Genomic DNA, 16179 nt, shown 5'->3' with positions numbered 1-16179 from the left:
CCTCTCCTCTCCTCTCCTCTCCTCTCCTCTCCTCTCCTCTCCTCTCCTCTCCTCTCCCCTCCCCTCCCCTCCCCTCCCCTCCCCTCCCCTCCCCTCTCCTCTCCTCTCTCCTCTCCTCTCTCCTGTCCTCTCCTCTCCAGGCTTCCAGATGGATGCAGATCGGACGCACGTTGAGCCCGACAGATACCTTGCGTCGCTGCTTCCAGGTAAGAAGCGTGGGCAACCTGAGCCGACTCTTCTCCCTCTCGAACCGCTTCAGGTTCAGGGTTCTCAAACCAGTGGTTGTCGTCTTTTCAGCTCATTTGGGCGAGACCCCAACTTCTTAAAGCGTGCAGCCACCCAGGGAAATCTGACACAGAGTGGTGAGACCAGCCACAAAATAGTCACTGTGGGAAGCAGAGCTGTGTGATTCAGGCAGCACAAAACCCAGGGAGTAATTTTTAAAAACCCCAACGTGCTGGGAAAGAGGAATAAGCAACATGGTGTAGCATCTGCTCCTGAAACATTATTTCAATCTGCAAAGCTAGTCAGATGCACCTAACTCCACTCACTTCCTAAAAACACTTGGTATGTCTCAAGAAAGGTGTTCGTGGGCGCCATAGCAGCCATGGGTACCACATTGGGGATCTCCAGGCTAGGTCACAGTGGGCCCTGGATCTGGGACTCTTACCCCCTTTTTGTGCTCTTTTGCCACCACAACACTTATTCTTGTTCTTGCTAATCGGTCGGAAGGGACCTCCGGGGTCATCTAGTCCAACCCCCTGCACTATGCAGGACACTCACAACCCTCTCACTCATCCACTGTCACCTGCCACCCCCTTGAGCCTTCACAGAATCAGCCTCTCCGTCAGATGGCTCTCCAGCCTCTGCTTAAGAATCTCCAAAGATGGAGAACCCACCACCTTCCAAGGAAGCCTGTTCCACTGAGAACCCGCTCTAGCTGTCAGGAACTTCTTCCGGATGTTGAGACGGAACTTAGAATCATAGAATCACAGAGTTGGAAGGGACCTCCTGGGTCATCTAGTCCAACCCCCTGCACTATGCAGGACACTCACATCCCAATCGCTCATCCACTGTCACTTGCCACCCCCTTGGGCCTTCACAGAATCAGCCTCTCCTTCAGATGGCTCTCCAGCGTCTACTTAAAAACCTCCAAAGTTGGAGAACCCACCACCTCCCGAGGAAGCCTGTTCCACTGAGGAACCGCTCTAACTGTCAGGAACTTCTTCTGGAGGTTGAGAGGGTATTTGTTTTGAATTAATTCAACCCTACCTCCGTCACAGGCTGTCTGTTGCGATGAAGGGAAAGGTGACTGTAGGCCGCTTTGAGACTCCTTCGGGTAGGAGAAGAAGAAGTAGAAGAGTTGGTTCTTACATGCCACTTTTCTCTACCCAAAGGAGTCTTCCAGAAGGTAGTGAAAAGCAGGGTATAAAAACCAGCTCTCTTTCTTTTTCCTCTTTTTCTGCCGCTTTCCGTTTTTCCTAGCATTGTCACCCTTCCTTCTAATTCTTATCATAGCATGCCTAAAGTACGATAGCCTGAACTTAGCCATTTTCACCTCTAAAGCAAGGTCAGGCTTACTTTGATCTAGAACCCATTGGTTTGTATGCCATGGCAGAAGCCCAGGAGTAGCCTTTCAGTTTGGACGTCCGCGTTCAAGAAATCAACGCGGCCGGAATCTAGCAACAGAAGGAATAGGCTGCTTGTATCGCCCTGGCTGAATGCCCACCTGAGTCACTCCATGTCCCACTCTCCCCTGGTGTCCAGGAGGGGGGTGAGAACGGCAGGGCTGACACGAAGCAGGCCTCCTGTGCTTGGCTTCCCACTGCCTTCTCTGGCATTCCGGAGGGGGCGGGGGAGAGTGGTGGGGCCACGATCAGCTTCCCTGGCATGCAGGAGTGAGCAAGATTGGCAGGGTTGACACAAAGCTTACACTAGGCCTCTGACTGATTTGCCAGCATGTTGGAGAGAACAAGAGAGGCAGGGCTGGTGACGTTCCTGGCTAGTTGGTCATTCCTGCCCTAGCAGTGAGCAGTGCTAGAATTGTGGGACATTCCTCCAGTGCAAGGCTGGAAGGTCGTCACGATCCTACCAGAGACCAAGAGGTCGGGGAACAGGGCAGGCTTGTGAAGGACATGGCGGAGTGAGGCAGGATGGCCATGTCCAGCTCCCAGCCTCACCTGGTGGTGGCTGAAGAGCCTTTGGACAACATAGCAGCCTTCTGATTTGCCCTCACTGGGAGAAGCTCATCACCCTATTGGGGGGATGTCTCCCAGTGAGGGCCAATCAGAGACCCACCTAGAGCTTCACGATGGTGTGCCAGCTTCTCTGAGTGGCCCTTGGGGGAGAAGAGCACTCCTTGTCCAAGGGCCAATCAGAAGCCTGGCATGTCATCAGCAGTACCATTCACATTTTATGTGGTATGGTGATGATTTATTCTTATATATTCCACCCTTCCCCAAAGGCTCAAGGTGGATTCTGTTTGTTAAAAACTCAATAGAATATACAACATATACCAAATGGGCCCCTGGCTTGATCCAGGAGGGCTCTTCTCATGTCTGTATGAAGGCCTGGGCCTCTCTGCCCTGTTGTTGGCCCTCCAGAGGAACTGGCTGGCCCCTGTGTGAGACAGGAGGCTGGACTGGATGGGCCCCTGGTCTGACCCAGCAGGGCTCTCCTGATGTTCTTAGGAAGGCCTCGGCCTCTCTGCCCTGTTGCTGGCCCTCCAGAGGAACTGGCTGGCCCCTGTGTGAGACAGGAGGCTGGACTGGATGGAGCCCTGATCTGACCCAGCAGGGCTCTCCTGATGTCCTTAGGAAGGCCTCGGCCTCTCTGCCCTGTTGCTGGCCCTCCAGAGGAACTGGCTGGCCCCTGTGTGAGACAGGAGGCTGGACTGGAGGGACCCCTGGTCTGACCCAGCCGGGCTCTCCTGATGTCCTTAGGAAGGCCTCGGCCTCCCTGCCCTGTTGCTGGCCCTCCAGAGGAACTGGCTGGCCCCTGTGTGAGACAGGAGGCTGGACTGGATGGACCCCTGGTCTGACCCAGCAGGGCTCTCCTGATGTTCTTAGGAAGGCCTCGGCCTCTCTGCCCTGTTGTTGGCCCTCCAGAGGAACTGGCTGGCCCCTGTGTGAGACAGGAGGCTGGACTGGATGGGCCCCTAGTCTGACCCAGCAGGGCTCTCCTGATGTTCTTAGGAAGGCCTCGGCCTCTCTGCCCTGTTGCTGGCCCTCCAGAGGAACTGGCTGGCCCCTGTGTGAGACAGGAGGCTGGACTGGATGGACCCCTGGTCTGACCCAGCAGGGCTCTCCTGATGTCCTTAGGGAGGCCTCGGCCTCTCTGCCCTGTTGCTGGCCCTCCAGAGGAACTGGCTGGCCCCTGTGTGAGACAGGAGGCTGGACTGGATGGACCCCTGGTCTGACCCAGCAGGGCTCTCCTGATGTCCTTAGGAAGGCCTCGGCCTCTTTGCCCTGTTGCTGGCCCTCCAGAGGGACTGGCTGGCTCCTGTGTGAGACAGGAGGCTGGACTGGAGGGACCCCTGGTCTGACCCAGCAGGGCTCTCCTGATGTTCTTAAGAAGGCCTCGGCCTCTCTGCCCTGTTGCTTGCCCTCCAGAGGAACTAGCTGGCCCCTGAGTGAGACAGGAGGCTGGACTGGATGGACCCCTGGTCTGACCCAGCAGGGCTCTCCTGATGTTCTTAGGAAGGCCTCGGCCTCTCTGCCCTGTTGTTGGCCCTCCAGAGGAACTGGCTGGCCCCTGTGTGAGACAGGAGGCTGGACTGGAGGGACCCCTGGTCTGACCCAGCAGGGCTCTCCTGATGTCCTTAGGAAGGCCTCGGCCTCTCTGCCCTGTTGCTGGCCCTCCAGAGGAACTGGCTGGCCCCTGTGTGAGACAGGAGGCTGGACTGGATGGACCCCTGGTCTGACCCAGCAGGGCTCTCCTGATGTCCTTAGGAAGGCCTCGGCCTCTCTGCCCTGTTGCTTGCCCTCCAGAGGAACTGGCTGGCCCCTGAGTGAGACAGGAGGCTGGACTGGAGGGACCCCTGGTATGACCCAGCAGGGCTCTCCTGATGTTCTTATTAATGCCTTGGCCTTTCTGCCCTGTTGTTGGTCCTCTAGAAGAACCGATTGGCCACTGTGACGCACTAGATGGACCGCTGGTCTGATCCAGCAAGGCTCGTGCTGTGTTCTTAGTGTTTCCATAATTCAGCTGCCAACCGGATGGTGCTTCTTTCTCCCTTACTTGCATGGCCCAGACTAGTCCAATCTTGTCAGATTTCAGAAGCTAAGCAGGGCTGGTCCTGGTTAGTCCTTGGATGGGAGACCACCAAGGGGAGTCCAGAGTCCAGAGTCAGGCAACACAATCCATCTCTGTTCCTCTCTTACCTTGAAAAACCCGACAGGGGCCATGAAAGTTGACTGCGACTTGAGAACAATAAAAGCTTGGGACGTCATGTCAACAATTGACTTCTCCTTTGCCCCAACCGCTCCTTAGTTGCAGCGGATTTATATACTTGGAATTTTGTGCTAGAGGTTGCTGCTGGGTGTGTGAGAAAGAGGGAGAGAGGCTGAGAACTTACAGGAATTGTGCATAAACAGTGGGTCCGACAAGTGGTGTGATTAATACAAACCAGACCGGAGCGATTGGAAAGCCGAGTTTCTTGGTCCTCTGAGACTGCAGTAATCTCTCCGTTCGCAAAACTGCCCGTCATTAAGCAGAACTTCAAAGTGCTTTGGAACCGGATGTCCTTTGTCTTACCCGCACGCTCTGCATTCGTGCGTATATTTTATATAGTTCTGAAACGGAGTGTTTTGGGGGAGACCTCTTTCTCTCTCTTTGATGGGAAGGCAGCAGGCTCCTCCAGCTGACATTCCTCCCGCTCTTTTGAGCACTGTTGGCCCTCCTCTGGCTGCAGCCTACAGATTGGGCAAATGTTCACGGCCGGCCGGACTGGCGAGGGTTTTGCGCACCTCCAATTCAGTTGCCACAGATGAGGACATCACTCCTGGGAATCTCTGGAGTCCAGGAATGCTTTTTCTTTAATAGGAGGTCCCTCGCCCCAAAGAGGTGAAATTGGCCTCATCCAGGGCAAGGGTTTTTTCATCCCGTCTCCAGCCTTCCCTAGCGAGACAAGGGCCCTCCGGGACCGTATATGGTTCTGGAGGGCCTGTAAGGCAGAGCTGTTCTTCCAGGCCCATGGTGGAGGTCAGGAAATTAACAGCGAAGGAAATGCCAGCGCCCCCCCCTCCCTTCCGTTCGAGAATCCACCCAACCACCTGCAGACTAACACCTCCCTTCCTGCCAGAAAATCTGAACTCCAGAATAGGTATCGTAGTATAAGTTTAATAATTTTAACCATTTTTAAATCCTAATGAATTTCATTGTTACATTGTATTTATTTATTCTACTCCCTAGGGTCAGAGTCTGGGGTTGTTTTTTGAGGTGGGCCATAGAAGGTCACTCAGTCATTGGGGGAGGAAGGGCATTTCAACTGACCCAGGCTCTGCTCTCCCTTGCCTATGCCTCTTCCCTGCTAGTGAGGTCTGGTCCTTCTTACTCAGTTCCCTTTGGAAAAAGAACCTTTGGGGAATGGGATAGCCCTAGGAGCAACCAGTGCACCAATAACATGGGGAGGGGCTCTATGGGGTATAATTTGTTGTGAACGCATTTCATTCATTCATTCATTCATTCATTCATTCATTCATTCATTCAGATTTCTATACCGCCCTTCCCTACGGCTCTGGGCGGTTTACATTAAACGTTCCAGAATGGTTACATAGAATATTATAACCATGCAATAAACAACAGTCATAACGTGGCATAATATAATCTGTCCGCTTTCATAATCCGCTAAGGGGAGAGTGGGCGGGGCTAGTGCGGGTGAGGGGCCAACCAGAAGGTGCGAAGCGCCTTCTGATTGGCCCCACACCACCACAAGCCAGTGCTCAGGGCCAGCAGCCGGATTGATTGATTTCCATGGGCAGCGGCTGAGTTCTGGTGTCCTGAAAGACAGACAAATCTTCACACCTCTGCTGTATCCTCCCTTAAGTAGTCCTGTTTCCTGAATGGAAGAGACCCAGATGCCTTTAATCTTTGCAGAGGCAAAAGGTGCTAAAATCCCTTGATCACTTTGGTGACTTTGTTTCGGCCATTTCTCCAGCTCTTAAGACCTCCATTTAGAAACAGAACGACTTGGACCATGCCCCCTGTTCCAAATTTGGCAGCCAGGTAGGTTCCTACAAAAGTCCTGCTGTATCAAATGCTTTATTTTAAATTCCTGTTTTATAATCCTCCACATGGGATTTGCCGTTCTCACTGAGTCGTCCCCGCAAGCGCAGAATCTCTTTTTCGCCCCTGTCCGGATTCCTCTCATCGTAGGCTGCTAATTCCTGGTGTTTGGGGAGGGGTCTCCCTAAATTCAGGTTGCTTTTCTTTCAGCAGGCAACCAAGGGGATGTTTTCCGCTTACCTGAATACGTCTTTTATCGGCACCTGTCAAGTCCAGGCGGAAATCCGGGTAGCACCTCTAGGACAAACTCATTTGCTTCTCTAGAACAGTGGTCCCCAATCTGCGGTCCGCAGCCTGGTGCCGGGCCACAAAGGCCAGGGTGCCGGGCCGCGGTTCCCTCTCCCCGCCCCCCCCCCCCGCAGTAAAAAACTTCCCAGGCCAGGAAGCTTCTTACTGCGGGGGGGGGGGGGAGGGAATCAGGATCGTGCAGCCGGGCCGCGCGTGCGCACATGCTCGCTGCGCGGCTGAAATCATGCGAGCACGGCATGCGCGCTGCACGGGCGGGGCAATTGCCCTGCCGGTCCCCAGCCGAAAAAAGGTTGGTGACCACTGCTCTAGAAGTCTTACTCTAATGCCATGGTCCCCAATCTTTTTAATACTGGGGCCGGTCAACACTCGACAATTTTACTGAGGCTGTGTGGGGGGGGTAGTCTTTTGCCGAGAGATGTCGCCACCGCCTGAGCCCCTGCTTTCTCGCTGGCGCCCCTGACCTCTCGCTGGCGCCCCTGCTGGGGGGCGCTGCCATCAGCAGCTGCGGAGTGCCACGCCAAGGGGGAGCCCTAGCCAAGGTGGCTGCCGGAGAGCACCAAAGGTGAGCCAGGGGCAGAGTGGCAGGGCAGCCCCCGAGGCAACATCCGGGGAGGAGGGGGAGGAGCCATGGACCGGTACTGACTGATCGACGGACCGGTCTCGGTCTCTGGACCAGGGTTGGGGACCGCTGCTCTAATGCATAGAGCAGGGGTAGCCAAACGGTGCCTCTCCGGGTGTCCATGGACTACTATTCCCATGAGCCCCTGCCAGCATGGCCAATCGACCATGGGGACAGCTCATGGGGACTGTAGTCCATGGACACCTGGAGAGCCACCATTTGGAGAGGGCAGGACTCCTGATTGCTAGCACAGTCACTATAATATTCAAACGCTCTCCTGCTCAGGTAGCCATATCCCCTGCCGTAGCTGTCCAGTCTGCAAAGGCACAGAGAGGGAACTACAGTGAAACTGGGAGATAGTCTCAGAAGATCCTGTTCTATAGGGGAACAGTGGGAGGTCCTAACGATTATCTTCATGGTTTTATTGCATAGTAACATGCATTTTGACATCTTTGTACTAAGCATATATTACTGGGGACGTATCTACTTCACAGTCCTTCACATGCTTTAGGAGTTTTTCCTCTGCAATAAAACCATCAAGACAATCATTAGGACAGGGATGTTATGTAGAGGCCTCTAGGCATTTGTGCAGGAAAACATTTTTTGGTTGGGGTCCACAGAGGAAGCAGGCACAAGCGAAACGCAGGTTTTACCAGTTCCTCATTTGGACTTGAAAACCCTGGCAACCCGAGTTTGTTTCCCCACTCCTTCCCCCTGGGTGACCTTGAGCTAGTCACAACTCTGATAAAGCTGTTCTCACAGAGCAGGAATCTCAGGGCTCTCTCAGCCTCCTCTCCCTCACAGGGTGTCTCTTGTGGGCAGAGGAAGGGAAGGCGACAGTAAGCCACTCTGCGACTCCTTCGGGTAGAGAAAAGCGGCATATAAGAATCAACTCTTCCTCGTCTTCAGTAATCTCAGGGCTCTCTCAGCCTCTCCTCCCTCACAGGATGTCTGTTGTGGGGAGAGGAAAGGGAAGGTGATTGGAAGCCGCTTTGAGACTCTTTCGGGTAGAGAAAAGCGGCATATAAGAACCAGCTATTCTTCTTCTTCAGTAATCTCAGGGCTCTCTCAGCCTCCCCTCCCTCACAGGGTGTCTGTTGTGGGGAGAGGAAAGGGAAGGTGATTGGAAGCCGCTTTGAGACTCCTTCGGGTAGAGAAAAGCGGCATATAAGAACCAACTCTTCTTCTTCAGTAATCTCAGGGCTCTCTCAGCCTCCCTTCCCTCACAGGGTGTCTGTTGTGGGGAGAGGAAAGGGAAGGTGATTGGAAGCCGCTTTGAGACTCCTTCAGGTAGAGAAAAGCGGCATATAAGAACCAACTCTTCTTCAGTAATCTCAGGGCTCTCTCAGCCTCCCCTCCCTCACAGGGTGTCTGTTGTGGGGAGAGGAAAGGGAAGGTGATTGGAAGCCGCTTTGAGACTCCTTCGGGTAGAGAAAAGCGGCATATAAGAATCAACTCTTCTTCTTCAGTAATCTCAGGGCTCTCTCAGCCTCCCTTCCCTCACAGGGTGTCTGTTGTGGGGAGAGGAAAGGGAAGGTGATTGGAAGCCGCTTTGAGACTCCTTCAGGTAGAGAAAAGCGGCATATAAGAACCAACTCTTCTTCTTCAGTAATCTCAGGGCTCTCTCAGCCTCCCCTCCCTCACAGGGTGTCTGTTGTGGGGAGAGGAAAGGGAAGGTGATTGGAAGCCACTTTGAGACTCTTTCGGGTAGAGAAAAGCGGCATATAAGAACCAACTCTTCTTCTTCTTCAGTAATCTCAGGGCTCTCTCAGCCTCCCCTCCCTCACAGGGTGTCTGTTGTGGGGAGAGGAAAGGGAAGGCGACTGTAAGCCGCTTTGAGACTCTTTCGGGTAGAGAAAAGCGGCATATAAGAACCAACTCTTCTTCTTTACTAATGGACGGCCGCCCGGATTCTCCCCCAGAACCATTTGCCAGATGTTTGGAAGCAGTGACTGAATGGTTCGAGCAGAGTCGCTTGAAACTCATAGCCTCCAAGACGGAGGTCCTGTGGTTGGGAGGTAGGGGGCAGGACCAGGAAGTGCGCTTACCCACCCTGGCAGGGATGCAGCTTACGGTCGCGTCCCAGGCAAGGATTTTGGGTGTGACCATTGATACTTCATTGACCATGGAGGAAAGTAGCCAACCAGGCATTTTTCCGTCTTCACCAGGCTCGGCTACTAGAGCCCTACCTGTCCCCCGAACACTTGGCCACATTGATCCATGTGACAGTCACTTCCAGAATAGATTTCTGTAACTTGCTCTACACAGGCCTGCCCTTGTTCTTGCTCCGGAGACTCCAGCTGGTGCATAATTCAGCTGTCATGGTCCTCACTGGTATATCTTGGAGGGCCCACATCCAGCCTGTGCTGAGGCAGCTGCATTGGCTGTCAATCGCTGTCCAGATCATAGACTCATAGAATCATAGAATCACAGAATTGGAAGGAGCCATAGAGGCCATCTAGTCCAACCCCCTGCTCAACGCAGGATCAGCCCTAAGCATCCTAAAGCATCCAAGAAAAGTGTGTATCCAGTAAAGGATCCGGTTCAAGGTTTTGGTTTTAACCTTTAAGGCTTTACGTGGGTTGAGACCCACATACCTGAGGGGCCGCCTATTGCCCTATGCCCCCCGCAGGGCTTTACGGTCTGCGGGTGAAAATTTGCTGGTCGTTCACGGCCCTAGGGAAGTACGCCTAGCTTCAACCAGGGCCTTTTCGGCTATCACCCTGCCTTTCTCTCCATTGGATCCGAAAGCAGTTTACATCATTCCCCTCTCCTCTTTTATCCTCACAACAGCCCTGTGAGGTAGGTTAGGCTGAGAGAGTGCGACTGGTCCACAGTCATACAGCGAGCTTCCCTAGCAACCCAGTGATTCGAACCCAGCTCTGCTGGGAATTTGAACTCGGGCCTTCTCAAGACTCCTCAGTGAGGATTCTTGGTCCCCTGTGGATTCTGCTGGCCGCTCTGTTCCTTCGGCGTCCCTGCAGCTGCCAGGATCCGCTTGTGTGTCCTAACCCTGTTGGTATGGTAACTCTAGCACCCGTATCCCGTTGCCATGGCATCAGGCGATCTGCCTCCACCAGCTTTGGACTTCAGCCATCGCCGTCGCTAAATATTTGCTGAATTACTTAGGCCGGAATTAAAAGTCAAGTGCCTCACAGTTCTTTATTCGAGCACAGCTTGTCAGGCCTTGGGCGCTAAACAGGATCAACCAAGGTTAAAACTTGGGTGGGGGACCCCCGGGGAATTCCAGGTTAGCTAGGCAGGGGAAGGCAACAGCCAGCTGTCTCTCTCTTGTCCTGACAACCTTGCGTGTGGCAAGCACAATCACTAAAATGGCTGCCAGAGGGGGGCGGAGCCAATTACAAAATGGCTGCCACGGGACGAGGAGGAGGAGCTAGCTGTAACAGGTCAGGGAGCAAGATTACCTATAACCGGAATAATAATTATTTGACATAAGAGAAGCCACATTGGATCAGCGTTAAGCTGAGGCTCTCGCAATTTCTATTTTTGTAATGTTATTGTTTATGATCTTGTTAAATTATTATTGTTATTTTTTTATTAGTGTTACCTGTTACCATATGTTAATTGTATCTCCTCCTGTTTTCTGTAAACCGCCCTGAGCCCTGGTTTAAATAATCCACCGACTGATCTACGGACCGGTAGAGGTCCCCGGACTGGGGGGTTGGGGACTGGGGGTTGGGGACAACAGCTGTTCTAAGGCAGTGAATCCAGCACTCCCTGACGGTTTGTCCGGGCCCCAACCATATGCCTGGTGGAACAGGATGCCTTTTAATTTTTACAGCCAATCAGATGACCTGCTGGGCAAACAACCACCTAGTCCTTCCCACTTTCTAAAAGCACTTGGCGGTTCCAGGTAAGGTCAACAGGCATGGTGGTGCCCACGGTCCCCACGATGGGGACTCCCCCTCTCCCCCCGCTTTCATATCTTGCAGTGGGCAGGGTGGGATACTGTGTGAAAGTCATCGACAGGATATACTGTGCTTTGAACTCGTGTTTTGGAGCCAGCTGCCCGCAGTCCCGTGTATTCAAAGCAGCATCGGAGCTGGTGTCCTGGGAGCGTCTTGGGAGGAATGTGGGAAGTGCTTGGTGGTCTCAGCAGTTTAGTAGCGCTCTGGACATAGCAGCCCTGCTAGAATCCTGGGCAAGGGCAGACGGCAGGGTTGACCTCAAGGTAAAGCCATATGTTCAGAGAACGAAGGAATGGCTCTCTTCAGTGTTTGCCACTCTCCAGTAAGAGACTGTCGATGGGGCTTCACCTTGGGTTGACCTGATGAAGAGGACGTGAAGGCGAGGAGAGCCAGGTGGCCCCTGCTGGTCTCCTTGGCCGTTCCCAGCAGCTCTCTGTGTTCAAAGGGATTTATTGGACTGCAGAGTCTCCTGCGGCTGAGGATGGAGCAGACGAGATGGATGGCAGGCCCTCCACGGTCACGGCAGATAATTAAGTGGGGAAAGGGGAGAGGCCGAGCAAACATTATCCCTTCAGAATGGAGGGGAAATGTTGTTTGCCATGCATGTCAACGACAGCGGGAAGATGATGAATTTGGCACGCCTTATTCGTTACGGAGACACCGCCAGAGACCCTGGTTTCATACTTGCAAGGACTCACGTCTTCAGTTTCCCGAACAGACATTTGTCGTCGCTCGATGTGCCTCCTGGGGACAAGGGGATCTTGAAGGAGGGAGGGAGAGGTCTTGGAGGAAGAGTGACGGACTCCTGTGGATTCAGGTGACAGCGGCTGAGCTTGTGGAGAAGGGGCTGGATTCAGAGAGGGTGGGCCAGTCTTGCAAATTGTTGCATAGTCAGATAGTAGAAAAAGAGACTATACTTTGTATATTCTGCTACTTCTTTAATACCTGGAATTCTTTAGTTTATTGGTTGGCCCCTGCATATGTGTAGTCGCTTTGACTTTTTGTCATATTGTTACTTGACAGTCCCTTTTTCAGGTTCGGATCATTAGTCTTCCCTCCCCACTTTTACCACGTCCTGTTCTTTAAATATGCCGGTTGTACGTATCGACCGGAAATAACTTGCTGAGCTGCTACTTGTTTGCTCCCGCAATGTATGATTATAGTTTGCCTATCCCAATGGCAGTGCGTGCGGCAGGGAATGTGGGTAGTGAAGCGTTAACAAGCGAGTGCACAGGGGATACAGGCCGCAGTGAGCCCTGCTGGAAACCATGTGCCTCAAGTCAAATATGCCCTGATGGTCACCGGATTGAGTTCCTTAGAATCACAAGGGAGATTAAAGCAGTCTTTTCCCATTTTTTAAGTGTGGAAGAGCCCCTGAAATAATTTGCCAGGCTTCGAAGAGCACGCCCCTGGAAGTGACAGGTCACCGGAAGGGACATCACCACCCATGTTAACAGCAGGCTCGAGGTGGAATGAGGGGGGGGGGAGACAAGACAAGAGGAGGCTTAAAGCGGGAGCAGGCATGCGGGCGCTGCCCCCTCTCAGACACAGAAACCATGAGAGGACTCACTCACACTCCGGTGGGTATGGAGCAATGGAAGGGGTGAATTTCCTGGTTTGTGGCAGAGTCCATTAAGGCAGCAGGAGAAAGACCGTGGACCCCCTCTAGAGCTCCAACGGACCCCTGGTAGTGAATCCCTGGATTAGAGGGTGCAGTGGAGAAGGAGGGGGTGGCCAATGGCTGGGATGTAGTCTCAGTAAGCAAAGGCTGAGTATTTTAGAATGCCACTGGGGGGGGGGGTCAGCTGTGCCCTTTATGTGGCTATCCAGTGGGATCCCTGGTATATTGTTCCACTGGTAGGGATTGTTGTTTTTATTGTTTCATTGTAAACCACCGCAAGACTTATGGAGGGCAGCGGTATATAAGTCTAAAAATAAATGAAATTAAAAGCTGGACTAGATACTGCCAGGGTCACCGTTGGCCTAGGGCAGGGGTAGTCAGCCTGTGGTCCTCCAGATGTTCATGGCAGGGGCTGGCAGGGGTTCGTGGGAATTGACTACAATTCCCACGAACCCCTGCCAGCCCCTGCCATGAACATCTGGAGGACCACAGGTTGACTACCCCTGGCCTAGGGCACCGAACAATCCTGGGCCACGGATGGGTCACCATCCCACGTAAATTTGCACGCATGGGGTCACCACACCAAAAACCTTGGGAAGCACCAATTTCGAGAACCTTTGTCCGAAATCACCTGCTGGGACATTCGGCTCCTTGTTGGGGAATGCAGGACTTGAAGAATTGCCTGTCTTGTATGCATTCAGATCCCGTCGGACAGCCGTGTCGGTCTGAAACGGCCGGACAAAGCGGCAGTCCCCTTGCCCCTTTAAGACCAACGAAGATTAATCCAGGGTACAAGCTTCTGGGTGCAGCCACGCTTCCTCAAATTCAGTCTGTTTCCAACACAGCATGCATGTGCACGGAAGCTTATCCCTTTAATACAACATGGTTGGCCTGCACGTTTATTCATTATTTATTTATTATATTTATATACCGCCCTCCCCAAAGGCTCAGGGCGGTGTACCGGAAACAGAAACAATACGGACAACTTAGTTTAACAATAATTAAGTGGTAACAACAAGCAACGTAGAACAGTAGAAAAACACAGAGAACATTAAATTAACTCCTACTGATAGCCCACTGGGTTGGGCAGGTGCCGTAGGAGGGAGTCTCGGGGGGAGGGTCCCTGGGAAGGGGTGGTTCAGGTCGACCTCAACCAAATGCCTGGTGGAGGAGCTCCCTTTTGCAGGCCCTGTGGAAGTGTTCAAGCTGTCACCGGACGCAAATGTTGCATGCGTTCTGTCAGTCAGGAGGCCTGGATTCCCATTAAGGGCAGAGTTAAGGGAATCTCACGGTCTCTGGCTGCAGCTAGCCATGTGCATATCACGCCATGTGTGTTTACGCTTGTCACGGCCTTCTACTTCAACATTAAACCGACACGGTATTATAGTAACGCGCATCATTGCCTTTCAGCAGCGCCCCCCGCGTCGCTTTGTTTTAGGGTTGGGGACGGATTGTACCTGCCGTGACTCCCTTGCGAAGAGGGGTGTTTTGCTCTTAATGACGGCCTGTAGGTGCTACCCTACGAGTGGCTAACAGATGTCCACGCGCGCCCCATGGGAAACGTGAATCGGCAGTGCAGAAAACGTTCCCGCGGCATCTCGCCATGCGCCGACCCCACGCTCGCCTACAAAAGGCAGCGAGGCCAGGTGGCTCTCACGTGTCTTCCATTTGCTCAGACCAGATCGCAGATCGATTGTGCTTTTCGTTCCAGGGGGGAACGCGCCCCGGCCCGACGGCCAGCCCTCGACGACGAAGATGTCCGTGATGTTGCCGTCCGCGATTGAAGAGGACCTGCGGAGCTTCAGCCCCGTCCCTGGGAGTTCCAACTCTTCTGGAGCAGATACATTTTGAAGTGTGCTTCACGTCCGTAAAGGCCTGAGAGGGAAGGGGGGAGGGGGTGTCGACAGATGTTTGGAAACGATACGCGGGATACGTTTGGTGCAGACATGGCATGCACCAGATGTTTCATTTTGGCAGCGGAATCTGCTCGGTTCATCAGAATCGCCGCCCTTCTCTCTCTTTTTTTAACGCGTTGGTCGCCTGTTGAGTGCGTGCGGTGTTTTTTTTAACAAATTAAAACATGTTTTGTTTTCTTTTTTAAAGGGCATTGGATTGGGGTGTATTTCTTAAGCCTTGTGTGTTATTGTAATTCAAGCGGGAGGGCGGATCTGGGCCTCCGAGCGACCGTTCCGATCTGGAGGGATTTCTTCCCCTGAGAGGAGGGGAGGGGGTCTTCTCCTTTCTCTTCCAGCAACAGAAACACTAGGAATTGGGGAGAGGGGCTTCGGGTACGGCCAGCGTGAACTGGCCCCTTCACCTGGAAGTGGCAGCGTATACAACTCAGTCGTTCTTTCCCTGCTTGCAAAAGAAAACGGTTGGTGCTCTGCATTAGCCATTCTGCCCCCTAGGGAGGGGGCCACAGACTGAAAAAGGGTCAGAAGGGTTTATGGGGGGGCCCTGCTAACTGAGCCGATGCAATTCCCGTCTTGTCACGTATGACATCATTAATTGCTAGGAAGTTTGACATGCATGCTTCTCTTGGTCAAGTGTTCTAGAAATCTTTCTTGCATATAAATAAGACAAGGTACATGGAGTATTGCAAACTTGAATGGACTCCGGGGAATGGTAGAGGACAGGAAGGCCTGGAGGATCATTGTCCATGGGGTCGCGATGGGTCGGACACAACTTCGCACCTAACAACAACAACATGGAGTATAGTTAGCTCACTCTTAGCTTAGGCCTTTTTGTAGCTTAGCCCAGGAGTGGCCAAACGGTGGCTCTCCTGATGTCCATGGACTACGATTCCCAGGATCCCCCTGCCCGCATGATGCAGACGGGCTTGTGGGAATTGTAGTTTGTGGATAGCTGGAAAGCCACCATCTGGCCACCCCTGGCCTAGTCCATTGTGCAAGCGGCTGGCCTACTGCAGGCCTCCCTCCATCCTTTCCATTGCTCTCTTTTGCATTTTGGGAATCAAGATCTGACCAAGGAAACAGTATTTCCAATAGAAAAAGACTAACAGAATTTGTGGCAGGGGGAGGTGCTTTTGTGAATCACAGATCACTGGACTTCCTCTCAACCACACCTTTGAGCAGCAAAAGAGAAAAAAAGTCACATTGTCTTGCTCAACATGATATAACGTCCGGGAGAAAACTGGAAGTGATGTCACATCGCTCTAGGAATTGCCAACATCTCACTGATAAAACCATAGAGTTTCTGTCAATTCCTAGAGTAGTGTGACATCACATCGTATCATAGAATCATAGAGTTGGGAGGGAACTCCAGGGTCATCTAGTCCAACCCCACAGCTATTCCATGCCCAGATGGTGCTCCCACTCCAAACTAGAAACCTTGACCAGTCTGGCCTGGAGGAAATTCACCTCCCGACTCCAAAGTGGCAATCAGCAATTCCCTGGGCATGCAAGGAAGGGCCACAAGAGAGAAACCCTGGCACATCCGTTCCTGCCCACCCACAC

The 16179-nt window shown here is 53.0% G+C and overlaps 1 protein-coding gene across 2 annotated transcripts in view; it reads left to right on the top strand.

Annotated features, from left to right (window-relative positions):
- KIAA0586 (KIAA0586 ortholog) overlaps window positions 1-14802 on the top strand; it is a 111776-nt gene extending 96974 nt beyond the window's left edge. Inside the window, exons 32-33 of one of the 2 annotated variants that reach the window (XM_077323965.1) lie at window positions 141-206; window positions 14415-14802. In XM_077323965.1, the coding sequence (XP_077180080.1) occupies window positions 141-206; window positions 14415-14554 (206 nt within the window). In that variant the 3' untranslated portion in view covers window positions 14555-14802. The remainder of the gene's footprint in view (window positions 1-140; window positions 207-14414) is intronic. The other variant, XM_077323966.1, reaches the window with a different exon arrangement.
- Window positions 14803-16179: the final 1377 nt, after the last annotated feature.

The sequence above is a fragment of the Paroedura picta genome, chromosome 2, assembly GCF_049243985.1.
Source record: "Paroedura picta isolate Pp20150507F chromosome 2, Ppicta_v3.0, whole genome shotgun sequence".
NCBI classification, from domain to species: Eukaryota; Metazoa; Chordata; class Lepidosauria; order Squamata; family Gekkonidae; genus Paroedura; species Paroedura picta.
The sequence above is the reverse complement of the archived record's forward strand: the minus strand, read 5'-3'. Positions and strand labels throughout refer to the sequence as shown.